Below are 15,249 nucleotides of genomic sequence, written 5' to 3'. Positions count from 1 at the left end.
TATCATACAGATTGGATGATTATTGTGGGTCACGTACAAGAAAGGTCAAAGATTTAAAAACGGTTCATGTATTTTTGTGTTACTAATTTTTGGCTACACATTTGGGGGAAATGGTTAAATATCATCAAATCAGAGCAACAAATAACATCATTTTAATATATCTAAATAGTTAATGCCAATTGCTCTACACAAAAAAAACAAACACTTATTTCACCATAATCTTTTTTTCTAAAAATTCTCAGGTTCATGAAAATGACTAATTTTAATATTTGTTTAATGGTTTGTCTTAAACTTGCAATGTGCAGATTATTCATTTCCAGCAAAAAAACTAGGCCTACTTGCACGCAAATATGAGCTGAATTTCAGTGCTTATAAAAAAGGGCTCGATGAACAGATGGCACTAAGAGAAGAGAGGGTGTTTTATTATAAGTAGGGATGTTAAACTATTCTTTATTTTTAATCACACACCTTAGTGCAGTTGGTTCAACTTTTTGATCAATGGTCCACATCAGATTTTTGCTCAAAGTCAGAGGTGCAGAACAATTTTCTGTAACAGTACAGCATTTCATGAACTTAAATTAATTAGCTTTAGATATTAGACATCATATATAATATATGCCCTTTTACATCAGTCATTAAATGCTGAGTATGTTCTATGAGTCTGTGGCAGCCAGTGAAATCCTGTTTGCTGTGAAATCCTGTGTGCTGGGGCAGCAAGCTGAAGATAGCGGACACCAAGAGTCTCAATAAACAGATCCGCAGAGCTGGTCATGTGGTGGGGCTGGAGCTGGAGTCTCTGAGAGCAGTGTCGGATAGGAGGATGCTGTCCAAGCTAAAGGCCGTCCTGAACATTGTCTCACACCCACTTCATGACATACTGGACAATCATAGGAGTTCCTTCAGCATCATATACACTACGGAGATGCCACAGGAAACCATTTCTCCCTGTGGTCATCAAACTGTACAACTCCTCCCTCTGAGTGTCTGTCACTCAGTGTCAGTAGACTGGTTCTGGTTTTATTCTTGTTAGTAAACTGAAACATGAACTCATGCATATCCATCAACACCTGTTTTGTTATATTTGTAACTGCATTATAATGACTACTGTGAAATAACTGTACAATAATTACTTGTGATGTTAATATAAAGCACAATACTATTTCTCCTTAGGTAAACTGCACACACTTTCTTATACCTTGTTATTAGTTATTTATCTATTTTTTTGCAATATTTTTTATTGTTATTGTATGGCTACTTAAGTCGCTCTTCTCTAATAACGACGGGAACTTAACATAAACACTGGTTTAATACTGATCGCTGATTGTCTAGACCAGAGGTCTCCAACTCTGGTCCTGGAGAGCTACTATCCAGTAGTTTTCTGTCCTACCTGGCTTCTGATGAGTGACACCTGTTCCTGGTATATACCCAAAAACAGGTGTGGCTCATCAGATGCCAGGTTAGATAGTAAACCTACTGGGTAGTAGCTCTCCAGGACCGGAGTTGGAGACCTCTGGTCTAGACTCTGTCATTGGGATGAGGGGTGGGGATTATGACGAGTTATGTGTTTGCAAGGATTGGGGGTTCTACATTGTATTCTTGTACTTTGAACCATATTAAGTCATTTGACTATAACCATATTGATTCATAAGGTGCATTATTGGCTGGGTTTGAATTAATTCACGGTGTGGTCCGCATTCGGACCTCGCTTCGGGCTTTGACAACCCCTGCCTTAGTGTACCTTGTCATAATCCCAGCATGTAACTGACCAGCTACATATCAAATATTGAGAAAAATCCTATTATTTTTTTCCCCGTTACAGGTCAGTTACCCACCACATGGCGAAACTCCTCTGGATTCCAGCTGGTGACTCCCCAGACAGAAACATGGTCCAGTCCCATACTCCGTAAATGACCATCCATCTCACGTAACACCTGGTTGCCACCAAAATGCGGAATTCACAAAACTCCCCCGACAGCAGAGGAAGATGTTCCACGCGCCTACCCGGATGGATCGCCTCAAACTGGGACCCGAGTGCCGCCATGCAGCAGGCGACACCTCATCACCACACCAGCCCCGACCCCCAACAGGCCTGAACTTGGCTCTCCAACAGTTTCGACTCTTCCAGGGATGAGACTCCCAAAGGCTTTCCCCCATCCCCTTCATGATGCATGCAGCCTTCCTGTGGGTGGCTGCAGCAGAGCTACACCTGCAGAGAGCAGAAGGGTATTGTGCCTGTCTATTTCAAGCTATTGCGAGTTGTTTTATGGTGGCTGGAGTGTCAGTCTCGCCAATAACCCCCATTTTTCCCCCTATAAGTTAGAAGACCGCTTAATGTCATACCCATTAAGACTACGTCAGGATTAGGCCGGTGCTTCATTCCCGTACGCCATTTAATAATCTCCTCAACATTCATAATAATTCAGAGTTTTGCAATAACATGCTACATAAAATTTACTACTTTCAAAATTATTTGCCTTCCACAGTGGAGCTATCCGCCATGACTGTTGTAATGACCCCCAACTCGGGAACTCGGGGCTTAAAGAAAATCCCGAGTTTGCCCACTGGAAAATACGACTTTGTAACGGCGTTCATGTGCTCCCATATCATTTCTACGATTTTTCCGACAGAACTTGAAAGCAGGGAAACTCCCAGATGCGCGGCAGCGGGCGGGCAGCCCGCCCCCAAAGCCCGGTGACGTGGAGCAGGGCGGTAATCCCGGAGCGAGCTGGAGCTACGCGGACCGGCCGCCTCACAGCACAGCGCACCGTGCACTGCGGAGGAGCTCGGCCAGCATGCCGCGCGTCTACATCGGGAGGCTCAGCTACCACGTCCGGGAGAAGGACATCCAGAGGTTCTTCAGCGGCTACGGGAAGCTGCTAGAGATTGACCTGAAAAATGGGTGAGGATATGTTTAGGGCGGCAGCTGGGAGAGTGAGGATTTCTGAGTATTTGTTTAGTAGGCTAAATGAGCCATGTCTGCTGCAAAAAAGCTGCCTTTTGGAAAAGCAACGCTTATGAAAAGTGTCCTTGCGGCTGAGACCGCAGCCCAACTCTGGCGTTTTGTTTGCACATCCACAAAATGGCGACGGAAACGTGGTCCTGGGAAGGTAACGGGAGGGACTGCATTGCAGGGATGTGGACCTTGATTAAAGCTGTAAAATTAAGCGCGGTTGATGCACTGTACATGTAGGTCTGTTCCAGAATAGCGTAATTAACATGTACGGATCAAACCAGACGAGTAGCAGTTGACCTAGTTTTGTGATTAAAACTGCGTCAGGATCAGGCCGCTGCCCCCCCCCATCGAGCAGCATGAGTGTAACATTGTTAGTGATCACTGGTAATGGGCTGTAACGCCTGTAAACTTAGGCCTCAACTTTTGTACCTGCTATGTGTAGCGTCTCATTGTTTGCACCGCCTGGCCCCACAATATGATAAAAACCTGTTACTTTTCACCGTGTGTGGACATTTCTCGGGGTCAACTCAGTTTAATAAATATCCGTGAGTGCCATTAAGAGAATTAATAACCAAAAGTGTAGTGTTTTGGTTACTTGTGCTTATTGCTTTTTGAAAGGGCTTTCACTGCATCGTAAGTCCTATTTATGCATTGTGTCCCCGGCTGGCTTGTGCATGTGCAGTGCAAATTTCCTCATTACTGGTTTGTGAGCAATTGGTTCCAATTAAGTGTTTTTCCCCATCATAAGAACTGTTCAGCTTTATATGACAAAGGTTTGCAGTAAACATTAAAACTCTATTATAGCATTTACTTTGGTTTGCTGTATAATAAGAGGAGTGAGCTATCCATCCATCTTCACTATCCAGTACAGGGTCCTGGTGACAAGGAGCTATTTAGGTGTTAGGAAATGTAATGAAAGAATATACATTTTTTTCTGTAAATTGTATCAGTCTTTTTTTTTGCAACTTCCTCTTACAGGTATGGTTTTGTGGAGTTTGAAGACACGCGTGATGCAGACGATGCTGTGTATGAGCTGAACGGCAAGGACCTGTGTGGAGAACGTGTCATTGTGGAGCACGCGAGAGGACCGCGGCGGGATCGCGATGGATACGGTGGGGGTTATGGGGTTCTGGGTGCAGTGAGTGCAGCCCGTCTAGTTGGCTTGCACAAAGGCAGCTCAGTTTTGTGCATGTGTGTAGATATGCAGTTGTATTGCTTTGTAAGCTCCCAAAACCGATTCTTTCAAGACTTTGGAACATTTTAGTGCATAGTATATTGGTGTAAGTTGTATACATCATGCATTATTAGTGGGGGTTTTCACAATAAGATACTTTATATCATTTCCTGATTTATATTTCAGTTGAGGCTTGATCTTATAACTTGGTTATCTCTATGGTCTGTTATTGTTTAATCACCATACTTGTAGCTGGGTTGTGTGTGTGTGTGTGTGTGTTTGTGTGTGTGTGTGTATGTGTGTGAGAGAGAGAGCGTGCTTGTGTGTGTGTGTGTGTGTGTGTGTGTGTGTGGGGGGGGGGGGGGGCAGGTTTGGGGTCTTCTTTCTCCACAGGAATTAAGATGGGTGGAATTTGCAATGCAGCACATCACAAGATGGCTTATGGAATTATTTAAGGACAGCCACGGTGGACAAAAGTTGCATTGTGTTCTTGTCCTTTAAGAGGGGGGATATTTTTAAGGTCACGTATTTACATGGCAGCTGTATTTACTTCACTTAATGTTCTTGGGTTGTGTGTACTGTAACTGGCATGTGTAGCTTTTTTCTTGGAGGCCTACAGTTTGGTTTTTTTTATCTTCAGGGAAGAGTCCAGCTGTCATGTAAATAACTGTGGCTATGATTGTGAACATGCATTGTGTATCTTCCACTTGACTTCAACATTAACAAAGTCCTTGATGTTTCAATTTGAAAGAGTCCTGTGCGGGCTGGGGCTGAGTTCGAGTCCATTGAGGCTAAGATGACTGCCTGTCCCGTTTGGCCTTGGCTTTCACCTTACAATGTGTGTGTGACCTTTGCCCTTTGGCCCTTTGGCTGACCTAACCGGAAGCCATGATGACAGCAGCCTTTTGCCAATAGACCAGGGTGATGGTGAGGAATCCCGTTGGTTTTTATGTTGAGAAATAATGGAAAGGTTAAAGCCGAAACGTGATGTTGCCGCCATCTATTTTACACTTTTTTAAAAGAGTGGTTGGTTTACAGTTATTACACCGGCAGTGGTAATGCTGCTCTGTCTCATCATTTGATAGATTTTGACACACAGATTGCTGACGTCTCTGGATAATGATACCCGATTGTTCTCCTCAAATATTTTGGGCTCAGGGATAAAGTGGAAACTATCCCTTGACCTAGTGACAATATTAATCAGTTCCAATTTATTGAGCAGCATCTGGGTGGTGATCTTAAAGTGAACCAGCATTCTGTCTGCTTTTATTAATGAGCAGAAATGTTGCAATTGCTTGAAATCACTCTTCAATGTGAATTAAACTGAAGCCTCTGCCATCGTCCTTATCTTTGTCACCATTTGTAAGCTCCTCCTTAGCGAGCCCGCATTTACGACACTGATTTAATTTTTGCTCTATTCCTTAAAGGCAGTAGTGGCTACAGCAGCAGAAGTCGTACTGGCAGAGATAAATATGGCCCTCCCGTCCGTACGGAGTACCGTCTCATTGTGGAGAACCTGTCCAGTCGCTGCAGCTGGCAGGACCTCAAGGTGAGCAGCGGCTGCTTGTTCAGCATCAGTATCATTTGAAGATCTTTTGTTTCTCTACTGAGCTATGGTGAATTTTTGATTATTGTTTTTTTTTTTAGGACTTCATGCGCCAAGCAGGAGAAGTCACTTATGCCGACGCCCACAAGGAGCGCACGAATGAGGGCGTCATTGAGTTCCGCTCCTATTCAGACATGAGGAGAGCCCTCGACAAGTTGGATGGCACCGACATCAATGGCCGCAGGATTCGTCTGGTAGAAGACAAGCCACGCCGTCGTCGCTCATACTCCGGCAGTCGATCTAGGTAATCACACGGACTCGTGCTTGTTTGAAACCTAATATCAGAGGAATTCAAGTTAAATTAATAGTGATCACAAAGTTGAACTTCCGGTAAAATTCATTGATTTATTTTACACTTCTGCCCTTTACAAATGATTTGTGATGCAAAGTAATCCATGATTTCGGAGTACGCATTCAGTGCTGACATCAGAACTTCAGTGTGCCTTTACTGTCTGTCAGATTTTCATGAAAATTTTATGTTTGCTTAGTTGCTGGAGAATTTATATATGTTGCATGTATTGAAAGTAACATCATAGTCATTGCCCTGACACATTTGAACTGTCTTATAGGTCCCGCAGTAGGAGACGGTCGCGTAGCAGAAGCCGCAGAAGCAGCCGCTCTCGTAGTAACTCTCGATCTCGATCACGGTGAGATGTTTTGGCAGTGCTGAAATTCACTTTACATTTGTACTGTATTTTGTCTAAGTAAATAATGGCCCTTTTTAAACAGGTCTCGTTCCCGCAGCAAGCGACGGTCCCGTTCCAGGTCTGGCGGTAAATCCCGCTCCAGGTCTGGCCGCAAGTCTCGGTCCAAGTCCCCGGCCCGCAAGTCCCGGTCCCGTTCCCGCAAGTCTCATTCTCGATCTCGTACCAGGAAATCTCATAGCCACTCAGCGGACCGCAAGTCTCGGTCTCGCTCCCATAGCCGCAAGTCCCGCTCAAAGAGTCGCTCTAAGCCGAGGTCCGACCATGCCTCCAGAAGTCGCTCCAAGGAGAAGTCCGTCACCAAGAAGTCCCACTCTCCATCCTCCATGGAAAACTTTAAAGCTGAGCGAGCAAAGTCTGCGTCACGTTCTCCATCCCCCCAGGATGACGTCCGTCGCTCAAAGTCTCCTGCCAAACGGTCGCCCTCCCGCTCTCCATCGCGATCCAAGTCTCGCTCGAGGTCTGCCTCTCAGGACTAACTATACGTAATCCAATCATGCTTAGCTGGATGCTCATTTGGGCTGGCTGTTTTTGAAATTGTTTAGTATTCTTACTTTCGATCCTTTTGTATAAATACTTGCTAGTGAACCTAATCAAATATCACGTTTGGACATAAAATGGTAGATATTGCACGGGGTGGTCAGGTTGGACAGCTGCTGTGTTACTGATGTGTATACCCGATGGGAAGCTAAATCGTTAACACACTTTACCTTTCTGCTATTTTTCCTCCCATTTGCCAAATCTAACTTTTTTTTTTTGTCCCACAAATACCTAAAAAAAACGTGCTTTGGGGGCGTTAGTACTGGACTGAGTTGTGACTGATGTGACAAAAGTAGGTTGTAGCAGTTGGATCATTCTTACAGTGTCTGTGGTAGTTTTGAAGTTCTCTAAACAGTAACCTAGCATGCTATCTTAAGAATTCCTAACAGTTCCACCTTTATATTTGGAATGTCCCTTTTTACTGTTTTATAAATGTTTTTCAGACTTTTTTTTTTTTTTGGGATGTGCATGACGTCAGTCATAGTGAAGATGTTTGTTCTGTCGAACAGTACAAAACATGGCAGTGTACATTTTTGATAGCCCAGCCTTCTCTTGACTTAAATATTTGTTAAACTGGTTTCAGTGGTGTTAGAAATCTGTGTAATGAATCATCAATTTGTGTAAATCAGGTTAAACCATTTCCTGTTTTTTCCCTTCGTAGAGAAATTCATTTATACTTTACCTCTTTTGTTTGTAATGTACAAATGAGTTTAATAAATAGTTGATTTAATGTTCAGTTGTCAACACGTTTGTTCAGCAGGTAAGTGGAAAATTGCATTGCAGCAGTGCTTACAGAAATATTAGAGGTATTTTATTACTTTGGGTTTAAGATGTTGGTGGTATAGTGTAATATCAAGTGGAGTCACTTTGTGATTTATCGATTTTATGTGAAATACTAATGAAAGCAATAGCTTAATTGGTTTAATACATTTTACAAATTAAAATAATCATTTTAAAGTATATTTTGGAGCAAAATTTCCAAGTAGGCTTTTACAAAGTACACACACACTTCTACACTTCATGGTATGTCTGGAAATTATCGCTAGTGTTATAATTAACTGCAGTAATTCTATTTCCTCAGTTATCAGTACAAACTGCCATGGGTATAGGCAATGGATGATTGTACCACTAATCTTGTATTTGTGGTAAATGGCAAGATTCAAAGCATCTGAGGTTTTATCCATTAAACACCCCGAGGAAATTCATTGCACGAGCCACATACATCACGAAATAAACGCCGTAATCATTTAAATCATTCTAAATCATTTTCCTTAACTTTAATACGAAAAGTTTTAATTGGCATCGCTTCCAATAAAAGTGTATAGTGAACTCCGCGTTGCTTGGGTGGGCCGTTGCTATGGAGTGAGCTGTCATGGTTACAGTGTAACATTCTTACCCACAATGCCTTATGGTCGGTGGGCTTTAGAGAAGATGGTGTTGTAAAGTCTAAGTAACGCAGGGATGCCTTATTTCTGTTGCAGGGGCATCTTTTTGGAATCGCTTTTAAAGTGGAATTTGGAAGACGTACGTTTTAATGCAATCATTATTCGGATACCACGACCTTGCTTTTTAGTGAAATTAAGAGCTAGCTAGCTATCAAGTAAAAAGGAGCGTTGTTGCGTGTTCTTTAAGTTAACGCTAGCTATATTTTACGGATTCCGTGCATGCTTATTTACATCAAAGTTAACCCAGCTGAACTGGCAGACTGTAATTAAATCCTGTCTTCACCGGGAAACTAAACGTAAAATCCTGATAAATATAGCGTGCGCTAAAGTTGCATTATGAGAGCTATGCCTCATTTTGTTCTCTGCTGCCATTGCAGATATTTAGCATGCAGTTAGCCTAAACTTTCTACAAAATGGAGAAAGAGCAGCGAAACGTAATAGCCTTCAACGCCTCCAAAAAGGAGCTGTTCACGGCTAGCAGTGGCTACAAGTCCCTGCAGAAGAAGTTACGGGCACAGTGGAGGATTCAGAGGTAGCTGCTTTTGTTTTTATTAAAACGTGTATTGTAATGTGTGCAGTGCCTGCAATTCTGTTTAAGAATTCTTAAATAAATTCAATTCTTGAATGTCTTGTGCTTCACAGTATTAAAGAGGAGCTGTCTTTGGACAAGCTCAGTGGTGTGCAGTTATGGATCACTGCGGGACCAAGAGAGAAATTCACGGCAGCCGAGGTTATACTGATTGGGGAAAAATGTGTTTTTTTCGTAATCACTTTAATTTGATATTTGTTTTTAATTAATATTTAATATTCTCTGTTCAAACTTAGTGATAGCGAGTTCTTAACGTACCAGTCATTATTTTTCTCTGTTATTGTTGTCGTCATTGTTTTCAGTACCATGTTTCCTGTCATTTGCTGATATCCAGTTAGAGGTTCTCAAGCAGTACATCAGTGGTGGAGGACATATCCTGGTGATGCTGGGTGAAGGAGGGGAGGCAAAGTATGACACTAACATTAACTTCCTTCTCGAGGAGTTTGGAATAATGGTTAACAATGGTTAGTGCACTCTGAATGCAATTTATTATTAGCTTATTGCTAATCTTCTCATGACAGCTTTCAGTTCTGCCCGTTTAAAGTGTGACTGTCTTTAAACATTTCATTAACAGATGCTGTGGTGAGGAATGTTTATTACAAATACTTTCACCCAAAGGAAGCACTTGTCTCCAATGGTGTGTTGAACAGGTATACTTGTCCAGTCTCATACTTTATGCTCTTCTGTCATGCATTCAATGAAGTCCATTGAGTCTTGCTTGGGTAATGGATTTTTAATAGAAATCGTGATATTTTTGCATAGATGGTAAAATCACTTTCTAAAACTTTCTAAATACAGTAATTTTCAGTTATCTTTCCACTTGATCATTGGAATTCCTACACTGAACAGATGTGACATGTTTGGGTATTGGTGAATTTTTGACTATTAATATTAGTGAAGAGCATGTGCTCAAAAATACTGTTTAATTGGGCAATACCAGTACATTGATTTAACCTAATGCAAAATAACTTTACCTCTGTACTGAGTGAGCACACAGCGTGTATTGATGAGATTTACAGGCGGGAAAAGTTAGTCTGGAGGTAAATTTCGAAATGTATTACAAGTGTTTGTCATTTACTTTAAATATTGGTTCTCACCTATTTCCTTATATACTGCATTAAATAACTTTGAATTACCAATCTGCTGCAGTTTAATCCATTCAAGTTTTTTTTTTTGCCCCCAGAGAGATCAGCCATGCAGCTGGTAAAACGATAACGGGGGTCATAGATGATGAAAGCACAGGAAACAACGCAGGGTGAGTTTGCATTACAGTTATATTACCAATCGTATTACTTTAGAGAAATTTTGACCCTGTTTGATATGAATTAAAAGCCACACCAAAATCATTTTTAATCTTCCATCCATTCATTTTCCATACCCACTTGTCTGATGTTAATTATAATCATTTCCTCATACAGGTCTCTCACATTCGTCTATCCTTTTGGAGCGACATTGAATGTGATGAAGCCGGCGGTGGCTGTGTTGTCCACTGGCTCTGTCTGCTTCCCTTTGAACAGACCCATTCTTGCCTTTTATGATGTCAAGGTGAGCAGCAATTTCCTACCCACCGCCTGTCTTCTTGCCCATAACATTGACTCTCTTGTTCCTATAATGTCTCTGGAGGAACTCCAGGTTCTCACAGGAGATCTCCTTTTTTGTCTTATGCTGTACAGATGGCGGGTAGGCTGGCTGTTCTAGGGTCATGCCACATGTTTAGTGATCAATACTTGGACAAGGAGGAGAACAGTAAAATCATGGTGAGCATGCAGTTTGCTATGCCTCTTAATGACATTGTCTCACCGATGGTGCAGAATGGTTGTATGGGTTATGTCTATCTGCTTACCAAGCCCTTGTCTTATTTCCGTTTTGCAGGACGTTGTCTTCCAGTGGCTAATGACCGATAGCATCCACTTGAACCAGATAGATGCTGAGGACCCTGAGGTGAATGGGACTTAGGAGGAGTCCTTACTTTCACATTGCGTGGGCCTGGCCTTGATCCTGTGTATGTGCCTTGCAGATTACAGACTACACCATGCTGCCAGATACTGGGTGTCTATCGGAGCGACTACGGGTGTGTCTGCAAGAGGGAGATGAGAACCCCAGAGATTTCACCTCTCTCTTCGATATGTCTCTTTTTAAGTTGTCCACTGACTCTCTGCCTCGTGTTATCAGGTGCATTTGATGTCGATCCCTCACTTGGGTACACTTATCATTAAGATAAGCATTCACTATGTCTCTGTATTCTGGGCATCTTTGAGGTAGTTCCAGGATAAACTGAGAAGTATTGCGGTTTCCCTGGTCTCAATACTCCATCTGCTTTTGCAGCACCTACAAGCAACTAAATGTGAAGCATGAACCACTTCAGCTGATCCAGCCTCAATTTGAGACACCTCTGCCCGCACTTCAGCCAGCAGTAAGGAACACTAATGGTTATCCACAACACTGGGTGCTTTTCCACCACACCAGGTACCCTACTTTTGGTACTTCAAGAAAGTACCAAAAGTATGGTACTTAAAGGTGTTGCTTTTCCATTGGCGTAAAAACATCACAACGCCCCAATATTTATTACAAAAAAATCACATCACTACTATATCCGTGTTGACCTAGAATATAAAACAAAATATTTTTAAAATTTATCATGCAGTTCTTATCTTTTTGTTTTTTTCTGTTTTCCGACTAGATTAGTTTTTTTTTTTATATATCTTTTCATAATACACTCCAGTGTTTATAGCTTCTATGATATACTAATAACCAAATTCAATAAACATTAAGAATATGCCTCCCATTAATATCTTAGGCATACTACTAATCTGCTTACCAAATAGTGAGCGTAAGTAAACGTCTGTATAGCACCGAAAAGCCGGTATCCTGACAAACGTTTATGCTCGTCATCTAAAGCTCTGGCGTTCTGCATGCACTATGTAATCACGATGATACTGTTCAGCCCTGATTCATATTTATATTTATTGTTATTTTATACTTTTAAAATTCTCTAAAGCTAGCATTTGGCATAAATATTTGTTTTTTTCTGACCCATATTTATCTTATGTTTGTTCAGATTGCAGTCTTCCTGCATTAAAAGCACTTTTGCTGACAAACAGAAATGCCCTTTGTGCTGCATTAGCTAAAGGAGCTAATGCTGCCTTCTGCCTATTTCCTCCAGGTGTTTCAGCCAGCCTTCAGGGACCTTCCCCCTCCAATGCTTGATCTTTTTGATCTCGACGAGACTTTCTCATCTGAGAAGGTCAGATTAGCACAGCTGTCCAACAAATGTGAGTTCGCACTTTTGTCCAATATTATGTTTTGTCAACTTCAACATAATCTGATTAACCAGCAAAAGATAATGTGAGATTTAGAGTGTGGACCAGTTTGGAACTTCAGTAAAACTATTTCACATCTGATTTTTTTTTTTAATTCTTAATTCAGGCACCGATGATGACCTGGAGTTCTATGTCCGCAAATGCGGGGACATCCTAGGGGTAACTGGAAACCTGCTTGGGGAGCAGAGAGAAGCCAAACACATCCTTGAACACATCTTCTTCCAGGTGGTGGAGTTCAAAAAACTCAATCAGGTTAGACAGCTGGTTTTGCAAAATCATTTTTACTTCATAACGAACACACATTTGTCTTAGAGTATCGTTTCAAGAAAACTGACTAATTTCATTCTTGTCTCAACTACCACTAAAGTAACTTCCATACTCTGCTTTGTGTATTTAACTGTAGATATTTGGTATTTTAATATTCAGGTTGCTCTAGAACAAGATCATTCCTCAAAACTGGACAAGGGTCAATTCTAGTTTCATTCCAACTAAACTAGGTAAATTGTTTTAAAACTATGAAGTTCCTTGCTAAATCATGCAACAGTGAATTAAAACATTTTAGATTTTCTCACCTTCTCAGGATCTTTCTTTACCACCACCAGTCATGTATTTTGTGTTTTTCCATCTGTTGTTCTCCATTTCCACATTGTTTGCTTAGAATCGCCTAGTTTAATGAAATTCTTCATGCACCCATAAATTACGATGAAATTGAGATGTATATTTGTAGCAGTTTCAGGTAAGGTGGCCATTGAAGTTAATTGTTGACATTACAACCTTACAGTTACCATTTTCAATCACAGGAGCATGAGATTGATACAGCAGAAGCAGCATTTTCGCCATTCTGAAGGTTGTGGGGGAAAAAGCTTGTCATTCTTCCAGCAGCGGCAGAAGGACACTAGTTTGTATAAAGGCAGAATTTATGCTCTATTAAAGTTGTTAGCTTCCGAACCATTTTGTAACCAAAACACTAAAGGCCTTTTCATTTGAGCAGTTAGTGTAAATTGTGTATGTCAGAATGCTAATCTTGTAAAAAAAAATAAAAAGATTGATGTTAATACATTGTTTTATTGAATTTGATTTAAAGTTACCACAAAGAGTACACCACTTTAAACATTAAAAACCACCACATAGCCATATTGATTTGATACCACAGACAGTCTTGATTTTGAATATCAGAATCGTTGACAGGGATTACTTGCTCAAACTCCAGTTAGTCTTTGAGGCATAGGGTGAGAGGTTTGCCGTGTGTTTCTGCCACCGTACCTCAGCGACATGCTCAGAAAACCTGTCTGAAGAAGCCTGGTTTGACCTCAAGACAGGGGCTTCCTTCCAGGACCTCTGAGCTCCATCACTGACATTTGGGGAGATTCCAGAACAGCCTAGAGAGGAAATCTCAAATAGGGAAGCAGAGGCTGGTTGATACTTGGGGCTCCAAGTTGGTTCGTCAAGTAGACTTGACTCCGGGTTGCATGGAGAGCTGATGGGGCCAGACTTGATGAGCGAGATCTCCCAGGAAAACTGGCTGGCTGCTTGATCCACAGAAGCGTGTTCTACGGGACCTCCCAGGATCATCTTTTTGACATTTTCCCCCTCACATGGAGTAGAGGACTTGCTGCCCACAGGAATAGCATTACTAAGTTTTGGTGTCTCACTCGGACCAATATGTGACTCAGGAAAGACAGAGGGGGATAGCAGGGTGGGCGAGTGGGTCCAGGAGGCAAAGCTGGAAGGGCTAGCCTCAGTATACTCCACTACAATTCCAGAACAAGAAATATGCCATCTTTGGCCTTCTGGTGGCAAGTCCAGCAGGGAAGCAGACACCGATAAGCTCTTGTCCACTAAAAACCCCCGGTTTAGATCTGTAGAAGAGGAAGCCTCGTTGCTCTTTGATAGATCGAGATCTAGAAGAAAAGTAGCCCTACATTAGCCACTAAGTTTAATTTTTGCATTAAAGAGAAAGTGCTGCTTTTACTTAATGAGGATACTTCCCTTATACACGCAGAAACCACTTCAGAAAGCATCTTAATCAACTTTAAAGTCTTTAAAGTTTTGATTGACTTTAAAACAAAATTTAATAATTTGTTTATCAAGTCGTACTACACACAATTTAAAGAATCGCCCTTACCACAAACTGTTCGCAACTTCTCCATGGCAAGCTGAATGTATGGGAATAGCTTAATAAGCTTCAGCTTGCATTTATAGGCTCCCACCCCATCCCACCCCACCCACTTTACGGAGCGCCATCAGCAAGCATTTAGGAATTGAATTGCCTATTTAAAATAATGAAACCAACTGAACAATTTTAAACAGAAGGATTGTAGTACAACCTAGCACAAGTGATACGCCCACTACAATGCATTAGTATCTTTAAAACTCAATCCTGTGGATGAACTGCATATGCTACTTTTTGTTCTAACTGCTAATTAATTAGGCTTAAATACTGCTGATTAAATTCTGACTGTGATTTGTCCTCGAGGTTCGTGTATACCAGGGTTCTTCAAATCTGGACCTTGATTCCAAATCCAGGTCTTGTTTTCAGTTCTCCCAGGTAGTTAGTTTAATAATTACTGATTCTGATTGGCCAAAGAGGCTTCACACCTAGGGTGACCAGATAATCCATGTCAGGGAGACACTTTGAGCTACTTTGGGTTTTACAAACTACTTTCAAATTGAAAGACTCCTGTGCTCAGCTAAATAGTTCAGCTCTTCTTGTGCTTTGACTGGTTTGTTTCCTTGCCTGAAAGACTCATCCAGCTGTTTCACATTAACATTAGTGACACATGCATGATTATAGGTGACTGACCAATCAGCACACAGAAAGAACTCAGTGCTGAAGTGAAATCCAGGTCCTTTTAATTGAAATGGTAATTTACAATTCCTGTCCTAGCTCAGAGTGTCCTCCCTGACATGGATTATCT

The 15,249-nt window shown here is 41.5% G+C and overlaps 2 protein-coding genes across 3 annotated transcripts; both read left to right on the top strand.

Moving 5' to 3' along the window:
- Window positions 1-2,684: 2,684 nt before the first annotated feature.
- Window positions 2,685-7,707, top strand: srsf6b (serine and arginine rich splicing factor 6b). Its single transcript, XM_023806366.2, has 6 exons — window positions 2,685-2,899; window positions 3,932-4,065; window positions 5,555-5,676; window positions 5,775-5,977; window positions 6,303-6,380; window positions 6,463-7,707. The coding sequence occupies exons 1-6, from the start codon at window positions 2,793-2,795 to the stop codon at window positions 6,914-6,916; spliced, it is 1,098 nt and encodes a 365-aa protein (XP_023662134.1). The 5' UTR covers window positions 2,685-2,792; the 3' UTR covers window positions 6,917-7,707.
- Window positions 7,708-8,354: 647 nt separating this feature from the next.
- Window positions 8,355-13,386, top strand: ift52 (intraflagellar transport 52 homolog (Chlamydomonas)). 2 transcript variants are annotated; one of them, XM_023806359.1, is made up of 15 exons: window positions 8,355-8,501; window positions 8,800-8,954; window positions 9,065-9,152; window positions 9,346-9,475; window positions 9,586-9,661; window positions 10,195-10,266; window positions 10,430-10,556; window positions 10,685-10,768; window positions 10,884-10,952; window positions 11,029-11,183; window positions 11,337-11,424; window positions 12,175-12,283; window positions 12,438-12,583; window positions 12,758-12,828; window positions 13,132-13,386. In XM_023806359.1, exons 2-14 carry the CDS (start codon window positions 8,836-8,838, stop codon window positions 12,806-12,808), a joined length of 1,314 nt encoding a protein of 437 aa, XP_023662127.1. In that variant the 5' UTR covers window positions 8,355-8,501; window positions 8,800-8,835; the 3' UTR covers window positions 12,809-12,828; window positions 13,132-13,386. The 2 variants fall into 2 exon arrangements, with proteins under 2 accessions (XP_023662127.1, XP_023662128.1); XM_023806360.1 differs by lacking the exon at window positions 12,758-12,828.
- The last annotated feature ends 1,863 nt before the right edge of the window (window positions 13,387-15,249 follow it).

The sequence above is a fragment of the Paramormyrops kingsleyae genome, chromosome 8 (assembly GCF_048594095.1).
Source record: "Paramormyrops kingsleyae isolate MSU_618 chromosome 8, PKINGS_0.4, whole genome shotgun sequence".
In the NCBI taxonomy this organism is placed as follows: Eukaryota; Metazoa; Chordata; class Actinopteri; order Osteoglossiformes; family Mormyridae; genus Paramormyrops; species Paramormyrops kingsleyae.
This window is presented reverse-complemented; position numbering and strand designations above follow the sequence as displayed.

What these genes read in the sequence shown, in the direction of transcription:
- srsf6b (XM_023806366.2), top strand. Translation starts at nt 2,793, where the DNA reads ATGCCGCGCGTCTACATCGGGAGGCTCAGCTACCACGTCCGGGAGAAG. An exon ending in GCGGGATCGCGATGGATACG is followed by an intron (nt 4,066 to 5,554) that starts GTGGGGGTTATG and finishes TATTCCTTAAAG; the next exon opens with GCAGTAGTGGCTACAGCAGC. An exon ending in TACTCCGGCAGTCGATCTAG is followed by an intron (nt 5,978 to 6,302) that starts GTAATCACACGG and finishes ACTGTCTTATAG; the next exon opens with GTCCCGCAGTAGGAGACGGT.
- ift52 (XM_023806359.1), top strand. Translation starts at nt 8,836, where the DNA reads ATGGAGAAAGAGCAGCGAAACGTAATAGCCTTCAACGCCTCCAAAAAG. An exon ending in AGAAATTCACGGCAGCCGAG is followed by an intron (nt 9,153 to 9,345) that starts GTTATACTGATT and finishes GCTGATATCCAG; the next exon opens with TTAGAGGTTCTCAAGCAGTA. An exon ending in AGTTCAAAAAACTCAATCAG is followed by an intron (nt 12,584 to 12,757) that starts GTTAGACAGCTG and finishes TTTAATATTCAG; the next exon opens with GTTGCTCTAGAACAAGATCA.